This window comes from Oncorhynchus kisutch, linkage group LG6 (genome assembly GCF_002021735.2).
Source record: "Oncorhynchus kisutch isolate 150728-3 linkage group LG6, Okis_V2, whole genome shotgun sequence".
Taxonomy (NCBI): domain Eukaryota; kingdom Metazoa; phylum Chordata; class Actinopteri; order Salmoniformes; family Salmonidae; genus Oncorhynchus; species Oncorhynchus kisutch.
In genome coordinates, this window is record NC_034179.2 from 11,740,044 (window position 1) to 11,751,060 (window position 11,017).

At 43.5% G+C, this 11,017-nt stretch overlaps 1 protein-coding gene across 1 annotated transcript; it reads right to left on the reverse strand.

Annotated features, from left to right (window-relative positions):
- Positions 1-4,303: 4,303 nt before the first annotated feature.
- On the reverse strand, positions 4,304-10,032 carry LOC109892324 (Krueppel-like factor 4). Its single transcript, XM_020484788.2, has 5 exons — positions 9,677-10,032; positions 9,377-9,492; positions 7,872-8,622; positions 7,550-7,717; positions 4,304-6,620 (listed from the first exon to the last, which is right to left on the reverse strand). The coding sequence occupies exons 2-5, from the start codon at positions 9,464-9,466 to the stop codon at positions 6,445-6,447; spliced, it is 1,185 nt and encodes a 394-aa protein (XP_020340377.1). The 5' UTR covers positions 9,467-9,492; positions 9,677-10,032; the 3' UTR covers positions 4,304-6,444.
- Positions 10,033-11,017: the final 985 nt, after the last annotated feature.

Genomic DNA, 11,017 nt, shown 5'->3' on the forward strand with positions numbered 1-11,017 from the left:
GCAGTCTTATGTCTATTAAGCAGTCTTATTGCTATTTAGCAGTCTTATGGCTATTTAGCAGTCTTATGGCTATTTAGCAGTCTTGTTGCTATTTAGCAGTCTTATGTCTATTTAGCAGTCTTAAGGCTATTTAGCAGTCTTAAGGCTATTTAGCAGTCTTGTTGCTATTTAGCAGTCTTATGGTTATTTAGCAGTCTTATGGTTATTTAGCAGTCTTGTTGCTATTTAGCAGTCTTGTTGCTATTAAGCAGTCTTGTTGCTATTAAGCAGTCTTATGGTTATTTAGCAGTCTTATTGCTATTTAGCAGTCTTATAGTTATTTAGCAGTCTTGTTGCTATTTAGCAGTCTTATGTCTTGGGGGGTGGAAGCTGTCTCGGAGCCTGTTGGTCCGAAAGCCGATGCTCTGGTACCATTTGCCGAATGGCAGCGAGTGAACTTGGGTGAACTCGGCTTGGGTGGCTGAAGTCTTTGGCAATTTTTCGGGCCTTCCTCTAACACCGCATGATATTGAGCTCCTGGATGGAAGGGAGCTAGGCCCCAGTGATGTACTGGCCCATCCGCACCACCCTCTGTAGCGCTTTGCGGTCGAGGGTGGTGCATTTGCTACACCGATGCAGCCAGTCAAGATGCTTTCAATGGTGCATCTTTATAACTTTTTGAGGATCCGAGAGCCCATGTCACCCTTCACGCTGAGTCATATCCAGCCACTGCAGAGGGTCTACCTGCCTGTCTTGTACCCCTCCACTGCAGAGGGTCTACCTGCCTGTCCTGTACCCCTCCACTGTAGAGGGTCTACCTGCCTGTCCTGTACCCCTCCACTGCAGAGGGTCTACCTGCCTGTCCTGTACCCCTCCACTGCAGAGGGTCTACCTGCCTGTCCTGTACCCCTCCACTGTAGAGGGTCTACCTGCCTGTCCTGTACCCCTCCACTGCAGAGGGTCTACATGCCTGTCCTGTACCCCTCCACTGCAGAGGGTCTACCTGCCTGTCCTGTACCCCTCCACTGTAGAGTGTCTGCTGCCTGTCCTGTACCCCTCCACTGCAGAGGGTCTACCTGCCTGTCCTGTACCCCTCCACTGCAGAGGGTCTACCTGCCTGTCCTGTACCCCTCCACTGTAGAGTGTCTGCTGCCTGTCCTGTACCCCTCCACTGCAGAGGCTCTACCTGCCTGTCCTGTACCCCTCCACTGCAGAGGGTCTACCTGCCTGTCCTGTACCCCTCCACTGTAGAGGGTCTACCTGCCTGTCCTGTACCCCTCCACTGCAGAGGGTCTACCTGCCTGTCCTGTACCCCTCCACTGCAGAGGGTCTACCTTCCTGGGAAGGGGTAGGGAGGGTTTGGGGAAGGGGATGGGAGGGTTTGGGGAAGGGGGTTGGAGGGTTTTGGGAAGGGGTTTTGATGGTTTGGGGAAGGGTGGGTTTGGGGAAAGGGATGGGTAGGGTGGCTGGTTGTATTTGGGGATGGAGTAGAGAGGGTTTGGAGAATGAGTAGGGTGGGTTTGGAGAATGAGTAGGGTGGGTTTGGGGAAGCGGTAGGGTGGGTTTGTGGGGAAAGGGATGGGTGGGTGGGTGGGTGGGATTGGGCCCCTCTGTCTGGTCTGGTCAGCAAGTGTTTATAATGTGGACATTCCCTGTGACTGAAATTAGAGCCTGGGTCTTCATAATGAGTTATGTAGGTCAAGTATTGACTAACTAACTGCCAATAACAAAGAGGGGGGTGGAGGTACAGAAAGAGAATTATCAGAGGAGGGAGACACCGGTGGAGGGAGGAGAAGGGAGGAGGAGGGAGACACCGGTGGAGGGAGGAAGAGGGAGACACTGGTGGAGGGAGGAGGAGGGAGGGAGACACTGGTGGAGGGAGGAGGAGGGAGATACCGGTGGAGGGAGGAGGGAGACACTGGTGGAGGGAGGAGGAGGGAGAGAGACACTGGTGGAGGGAGGAGGGAGAGAGACACTGGTGGAGGAAGGAGGAGATACCAAAAAAAACAGGTATTTCCACTCACAATAGATTTATGAGGAAGGTAGGATCTAAGGCCACTAATACTTTTTACATACCTGCACATATTTAAATCTCTGTGAATCATTTGCAAATTGGTAAACACACCAAACCCAAAGCAATGTATTATTGTGTTGATGTTTAGGGGAGAGATACTCCTAGTAATTAATGTATATTTAAAACACAGGTCCTTTCACCAGATCTATTGATAGTATTTACATTCCAGCGTACATTTAAAGCTCTGTGAATCACTTGTATGCAAACAGGCTGAAAGCAGTTGTTGGGGCAATAGCCCTCCCCCTACACCCATGCCTGTAGCAATATTTCTCTTGATCTCAGATCTTCCCACTGACTTCCACCCAAACTTGGCTTCACGCATTGCTTTTGCAGTGGTAACAAACACACAACAAACAGTGTCTAGTTAGCCAAGTTTCCAGTGAATTTACATCCTTCCTAATGAGGATAGGCAAATCTATTGGATATGCTCCCTTGGGTTTCGCCCAGGGGGTTCCCCTTTAGTTCACACATGTCTGTTTTCAGTAAAAGTACCGTTAAAACAAGCTGGAAGCAAAACATTTGAATGATGATAGCCTGAACAATCGCCTAATAGCAATAATAGCCTAAAGAAAGGGTCATATATTTACTCAGTAACTAAGATGGCAGTTAAGATCCCTTCTCTAAAAATCCTTACAATGTCAATGGAAAACAAAAGGTTCAATGATGCTTCATGACTTAATGTACATGTAATTAGCAACCCTGCAGATAACTGGACAGTAACTAGAAAACTTTGGCAATAAGAATTGTCTTCAATATACAGTTGAAGTCGGAAGTGTCATGAACAAAGTAGATGTCCTAACCGACTTGCCAAAACTATAGTTTGTTAACAAGAAATGTGTGGAGAGTTTTAATGACTTCAACCTAAGTGTATGTAAACTTCCGACTTCAACCTGTATCTCCTCCTAGGGCCCGTACTCATAAAGTGTCTTAGAGTAGGAGTGCTGATCTAGGATCAGGTGACATCTGTTCATGTAATCGTACTCATGATCTAAAAGGCAAAACTGATCCTAGATCATGCAACAATTATAATCTGAGACACGGGCCTAAGTTCCTTATACGTTTGGATTCAGTTGGTTGTACTTGATGCTTCTAGGCTAACTTCAGTGTATGTTTCAAAGTTGAATGTATATTTTGTGTCAGTGCTGAATGCTAGACAATAACTTGGCTTACCTCCTAATTCTTCCTGACAGGTGAAAAGAGAACGCCTTGGTAACAGGACATGGAGAAGTGCATTTTGGGAACATCTTTTTAATGGTGTGTCATTGTCTTCCACGGCTCGAGGCGGTGTCATTATTAGAAAGGGAGTAACATTGTGTGAGCCTGCTGTGGCCTATTGATGCATTTTTAATGTGCTGTTTATTCCTGACAAAACTATAAAATAAGAGTTTGGGAACTCTTATTAAATGAATTTGAACAGGTAAACGGGGATGTCTATCTTGATAAATATTTATGTATAACTAGTTTAATAACTATTTTATATAAGATGTATTTACATTTGTTGAAATAGCTAGAAACAGAAACTCTATAACTTGGATGCTTGCAGTGATTATGACGTGCATTATGACGTGCATTATGACGTGCATTATGACGTCCATTATGACGTGCATTATGACGTGTATATACTGCAGCTTTGAAAAACGACACAAGCATTATTAAGCATAATAATGAAGATCTTAAAATAACAGTCAGTGGAAATGTCACTTTAAAAAGTGTATTTTCTGTTAATTAACTCATACCCAAATAATGTTGTTGACTCATTCTCTACTATTTGTGGCCAAAACATAAATTGGAGAAAAAAAAAACATTTAAGAAACCCCACCTCAAAGTTGTATCTCAAACAGTGCTTGTGATTTGCTCATAGAGGAGTATAAGCTGGCCAATTAGTGTCTACTCACATGAATATTTTTAATGACCGGTATACGCCCACACCATTCTGTTGTTGGTACGCCCACACCATTCCAACTCAGATTTAATTACCATGTTTTGGAAATAACACCATTAAACCCATAGAAATGTGGAAACACTGGACTTTAAGCATGTATTATTAGGATTCAAATGTGTTCTAATGTACATAAATAGACGATCCAAAAATATATTGTTTATTAAAACTAGATAATCATGTAGCTTGATTTTGATTAACATGGCTGAGATAAGTGATACATTTATGCAAACACTGTACAGGTAAATGCTATTATGGAAGAATTCACAGAACAGTGCTCTAAAATCAGCAGTGATCAGTGCACCAAAAGATCATTTCAAATATATTTTATTCTTTATGTTGTAAAAGACAATACAAAACATTTAAAAGCATTTTATTTACAAATGTACAACATTCAAGATTATATAACATATTTTGTCTATAAACAAAAAAAACTTTGTTCAGAGTTACTCATTTCTTTAAAAAAATAATATGAATGTCTCATATAACATTATTGCACTTTGCGACCACAGCGCGTTGAGAGATTGCCATCACCAATGAGGAGCAAAGTAATTCACCTGATTAAAGTCAAATTGTGGAAGAAAAGAGATCTCCAGGAAACTCACAGACAAGACCACCACACTTTTATACTCTCAGCGGTTTTCTTTTTCAAATTCTTTGGTACCTTTTAACATAGTAAAGTCTTGGAGCACCATCCTGTAACATATACATTTAAAGTGTACCTGAAGTCAATGGCTTGGAAGAATAGAGTATTATAAATATAAATGTCTAATACAGTATGTTGAACAGTATGAACTTCACAAAGACAAAATGGACTGTTTCTGATTGAATGGAGAAGGCCTCTTAGGATGTGTTCCGTCTGTGTTCTGTCCGAGGTTCTTGTTTCCCTGATAACCGATACAGGGAATGACATTAAGGGCCAGGGTCAAGTGAACTGAACAGTCACGCAAGTTGAGCCTGCTCTGAGGTTGACCCATTATTGCAGTGAAAACAACCAAACTGCTAAGACTTCCAGTAGCCTGAAACTGATATTTCTGGTTCCTCTCCATTATTTTACTGAAAGACAGATAATGTATGGCATTTATAGCAGTCGGGCAAGTTGAGCTTGCTCTGAGAAAGTTTTGACTTATAATGCAAATAATTCCAGTAGTGATCTTTCTGATTCCTCCCCCATTAGTATGTGATCTTTCTGATTCCTCCCCCGTTAGTATGTGATCTTTCTGATTCCTCCCCCGTTAGTATGTGATCTTTCATATTCCTCCCCCATTAGTATGTGATCTTTCTGATTCCTCCCTCGTTAGTATGTGATCTTTCTGATTCCTCCCTCGTTAGTATGTGATCTTTCTGATTCCTCCCCCATTAGTATGTGATCTTTCATATTCCTCCCCCGTTAGTATGTGATCTTTCATATTCCTCCCCCATTAGTATGTGATCTTTCTGATTCCTCCCCCATTAGTATGTGATCTTTCTGATTCCTCCCCCATTAGTATGTGATCTTTCTGATTCCTCCCCCATTAGTATGTGATCTTTCTGATTCCTCCCCCGTTAGTATGTGATCTTTCTGATTCCTCCCCCGTTAGTATGTGATCTTTCTGATTCCTCCCCCGTTAGTATGTGATCTTTCTGATTCCTCCCCCGTTAGTATGTGATCTTTCTGATTCCTCCCCCATTAGTATGTGATCTTTCTGATTCCTCCCCCGTTAGTATGTGATCTTTCTGATTCCTCCCCCGTTAGTATGTGATCTTTCTGATTCCTCCCCCATTAGCATGTGATCTTTCTGATTCCTCCCCCGTTAGTATGTGATCTTTCTGATTCCTCCCCCATTAGTATGTGATCTTTCTGATTCCTCCCCCGTTAGTATGTGATCTTTCTGATTCCTCCCCCGTTAGTATGTGATCTTTCTGATTCCTCCCCCATTAGTATGTGATCTTTCTGATTCCTCCCCCGTTAGTATGTGATCTTTCTGATTCCTCCCCCGTTAGTATGTGATCTTTCTGATTCCTCCCCCATTAGTATGTAAAAGGCAATTTACATTTTAGGGAAAATGATCATAATCTTCAGACAATAAAAAAAAAAAATCGGTGGTCACTTAGTGGCTAGGGCTGTCCCTGTAACTCTCTGCTAATACATTTCCAGTCATACGTTGGCACCTAGTCCTCCAGGTTTTGTCGATAAATAGATTAGCAATTCCAGTTTTGTCCCACAAAAGAGGTTGTTCTGAGGGGTCTTGTCAAATGTCAGATCACAAGCCCATAGATGGACAAAGAACAGTCTTTAGTCATAGGGTTGGACCCTTGAGAGTGTAACACTACCAGGAAACACATAGCTTGTATTGGTGCTTTGACAATGGATGGCTAGAAGGCAATGTTTATTTGTAAGTCACAAGTTCAGGTCGCTGTTTAATAATATTTATAGTATTTTAGTATTGGTCCATGGTGTCCAGTGAGTGTCTCATAGGTGTCTCTTCATGTGTAGAGCCAGGTGGTCAGACCTTGAGAAGGCCCTGTCACACTTGGCACACTGGAAGGGGCGATGCCCCGTGTGTTTCCTGTAGTGCCGTGTGAGCTCGTCTGAACGGGCAAACTTCCAGCCGCAGCCCTCCCAGTCACAGCAATAAGGCTTCTCTCCTAGTAATGACAATACATACACACACAGACAGAGAGAGGTGTGTTAGAATTTTGTTTGTTCTCCTTAGAGTAAAAACAGACCAAACTCTCCTCACCACAGAAAGAGGTCGGTCCTGTCCTGCAGTACATAAATTGTAAACGAATCAACCTGCGGTTGTATTTGAACAGGATCAGTATCAACCTGCTGCTGTTGCCTGTTCATGACACCTGCCAACTGGGCTTCTCTCTTTCTCTCTCTTTTACCATAATGATGCAGTGGAGTAATTTACTGCTGGCAATACAACAGTCGTTATGCCAGGGGCAAGCGTCTTGGGGCAGCAGGGAAGGTAAGAGTTATAGGTGAACATAGAGTGTTACTTCAGAGGGAAATTAGCTGGAATTACTAGAGCCATATATATATATATATATTTTTTTTTTAAATAAAATCCTCTCAATGTAGATCTGTAGTTAAAACACAAGGTCACATTGCTGCCTATTACAAAGTGTTCCGTTAAAATCAATACATTTGATTATTTCAGCCATTAAAATGTATATGTCTCCTCACAAGGAGACATACAAGGAGACATACAAGGAGACATACAAGGAGACATACAAGGAGACATACAAGGAGACATACAAGGAGAACTACAAGGAGAACTACAGTTCATATTAATCCAATGTAAAATTCCATGTCAAAGTTTCCTACTGTGAATCAAGAAAGGCCTACCATCCCATAATAAACCATAAACTACAGTAATGAATACTGTCACACATAATTAAGAAGGACAATGGGAATGAAGAATGACACACCTGGTTGAAAGGTTGGTGTAGGCTAACTATGCCATAAATATAGTCTGACACAAAAAGAAAAAGTGCTTCCTAAAGTTCTGACTTCATAGAACTGTTTGAAACAGCGTTTTAACAATGAGACAACCAACATGTGTACCAACCTGTGTGCGTTCGGTGATGTGCTTTGAGGTGGGAGCTCTTGGTGTACGTTTTCCCACAGCCGGCGTAGTCACACGTGTGTGTTGCGATTCTCTTCCTGGGCCAGGAGCGCCGGCCGCGTTTGGGTTTGGGCTCCTCCGGTAGACAGTCTCCGCTCGGGGACATGAGCTCTAGACGGGGGTGAAGAGGGTGGAGTGATGAGCTTCATCATCATCATCATCATCATCATCATCTCAGAGTTTACCTCAACGTCAGGCACCAGCAAATGATGAATGTGAAAAAAAAGCTCTTGGTCAAAAACACTTAGATTGAAGTTGTACTGACCTTGGTACCGTAGAGACCCAGGCTGTTGAGGGAAGGGCGAGTAGCTTGTCGGAGAGCTGTGGTGGTAGCCCTGGCCAGGCAGAGGGATCTGGGGGTGGGATAACACCTGGCTGGAAGGGTGGTGGTCTGGAGACAGAGATGAAGCTGACCGGCTGGCTGTCATAGGACACCCCCCTGGGGAGAAACCGTGGGGGTCGAGGTGAGGCCTCTGTCCAGTTCTGGGCTGGGAGTGTGAGTTCACCCCCCCAAGGTGGAGATCCATGGGTTGGGTGATGTTGCACATGCTGGGGTTCTCCTGCTTTATCATATGACAAACAAACGGCAAGGAGGAGGGGTCCGTGGCAGCACTGACACCAACACCGGCTTTACTAATCACATTAATGCTTTGGCCGTATTCTGCCATATCCATGGTGGTCTTCACCACAAACTTGCCATGGAGGCTGGTGGGGTGGAGGTATGCTGGGTCCAATTCAGGCCTCATCAGTTCGGCCACGAACCCCCCAGAGGGGGACACGTCGCTGATGTCAGGGATGGTGTACAGCATGTCACTGTGGGCAGAGTCCTGGGGAGAGGGGAGCTGGTAGGAGGAGTAGGAGCCCGGGGAAGGGGACAGGTTCTGGGACCCGCTTGCTGCCATGGCCTCAGCCTGCTGTTGTAGCATAGTGTTGGACAGGATAAAGTCATAGTCTAGCAGGTCCAGATCTTCAGGCTCTTTCTTGGTCATGCCAGTGGAGATATCCTCCTTCCATCTCTAGGGAAGGGAAGCGAAACGCATTACTACACAGCACAAGGACTGAAAGACACCTGTGGTCATAGTCATTCAATTAACATAACGCTGAATGTCCATAGAATTAGGAATTTGAATAATCTAATAGGATATCCTTGGCTAAATCATTGAGACAGGTCTTAGGTCATAACATGCCATTGCCAAATGTTAAATACAGCTACCTGTAGATTCCCCCTCTCTATCTAACTGAAATATATAAAAACTATGATTCTTTGTCAACTGTATCGTCTATCTGAGAAAATATTGCGTCAGGAGATATTCTTGTGTGTAATCCCAGACGGGCATTGATTAGTTGAACTTTAGTTAGGCTTCTATATAAACACAAGAAACCTCAGATCCTTAAAATAGTCACATTTAATAGCCTATTCTATATTCTCATGATATATTTGGCAATAGATAAGTCAACAACCTAAATCAATTTGTCTTATAGTAAAGCAATAGGATGCCACTACTGCAATCTAAACACTTATAGTAGGCTACCTTCCACTCAGTTAGTAGCCACACTGAAAATTCTACTTGCTGGTGCACGCCCCAACAGAGGTGCGGTATTCTGGAGTGCGGCAATGACATAAGGTCAAGCAAAGGAATTTACATAGAAAATACATAGGTTACATTAAAACCGGTTATGAGCTGACCTACCATTAAACATGCAGAATGTCCTATTTAGGCTAGTCAGACTGTTGATATATAAATAGCTAATATAGTAGACCATACTCACTAAATTCGCATGTCCCATGGATTTATTCTTGACATTCGGGCCGCTTGCAAATGTGGATATGGATGGCAAAAGCGTCCCGCTCAATGCCATATTGTCGAAGTCACTTGGTGGGTTGCCTGCATAAACAAAAAATATATATTTTTAAATCAACGTCAATCCTTTTCGTTTTCGCCCCCCAAAAATGAATAGGCTAACGTAGTGAATCAAATCCAAGCGCAATGTCTTTATTATGGCAACCCAACATTCTGGATAGTCAAACTGAAAAAAGCCTGCAGCTCATCAATGAAAATATAGACCTACCTGGTTCCTCTGATGAATTTCTTCTGGTAAATACACCGTTTGTTGTACAGCATCAGTTGTGTATTCTTCACGGGTTGACAGTCCGAGATGATGTGGCGCTATACTTCACTCCAAGCCATGCTTGTGGACGCAGCGAATGGAACAGGCAGACTGAGACCGATAAAAAACAAGCTTGGTAATAACGTTGATGCAAATTCATCAGGAGTGAGGCGACACTATAGGGGATTCCCTCGTCTCCTTAGCAATTCCACTTCCATGCATGGACTAGAGAACAGACTGAACTGACAAAGTGACAGCGGGCAAGGGTTTCCTACCGCTTAAATCATCGCTGGTGGACACGCCTTCGTGTTGCTGAGCAACAGCCAGGCAGGACAGGAACAACACTGCGCGCGCTGCTAGAAAAAAAGAAGGTGCAGTTCATGACGACAGCAAAGAGAGTGCAGGGCTGAAAAAGAGAGAGAAAAAAACTCAAACTGTTTCTGTTTATATCCATACAAAACAGAGCGATGGCAACAGGGAGGCCCTATATGCCGTTTGCCTTTTATCAAGAGCTAATGTAGGGAAACCGGATCAACGCAATTCTAAAGGACAGGTTTTACGCGCGCATGTAAAGTAGGCTTGTTAGTATAGGAATAATGACTTGTAGCTGCACTCATTGACACAGATATTGTAACTCCTATAGAAGACACAACAAATGCTCACCTGGAACGGGGACACTCCCCTCTACTGTACGTCTTCGATGGTATGTCGCTCTTGTCCAGGGTTCGGCAACAGGCGGCATACGGGCCTGAGCGTTTTTAGCAAAAGTGAAGAAAAAAATTCAACAACATATGTATATATATATATATATACCGTTGTTGCACCGATACGTTTCCACTTCACAATAACAACACTTACAGTTGACGGGCAGCTGTAGCAGCGCTGACATTTGACGAACTGACATATAGGAAAGGTGGCATCATATGACGGTGCCACGTTGAAAGTCACTGAGCTCTTCTGTACGGGCCATTCTGCTGCCAATGTTTGTCTATGGAGATTGCATGGCGGTGTGCTCAATTTTATACACCTGTCAGCAACGTGTGTGTGACTAAAATAGCCACATCCTCTAATTTGAAGGGGTGTCCACATAGTTTTGGCCATATGCATGATCAACCTATACATGAAGTAATCATAAAATGAGAAAAGCATTGACTCACTTCAGGATTAACGTTAACTAAGTGTCCATGACTTTTCATTCCCTTAGGGTTTCATAGGTCTCACACCATGTCTTGTGATCATTGAAGGAGTGGGACGGTAAATTGTTAAATTATTTCTGAACCTCATGTGAGATCAGCATTACAA

Coding starts and splice junctions, on each gene's coding strand:
- LOC109892324 (XM_020484788.2), bottom strand. CDS start 9,466: ATGGCATTGAGCGGGACGCTTTTGCCATCCATATCCACATTTGCAAGC. Junction 7,718..7,871: donor TGGGTCTCTACGGTACCAAG/GTCAGTACAACT, acceptor ACCCCCGTCTAG/AGCTCATGTCCCCGAGCGGA. Junction 6,621..7,549: donor ACATCACCGAACGCACACAG/GTTGGTACACAT, acceptor TGTCATTACTAG/GAGAGAAGCCTTATTGCTGT.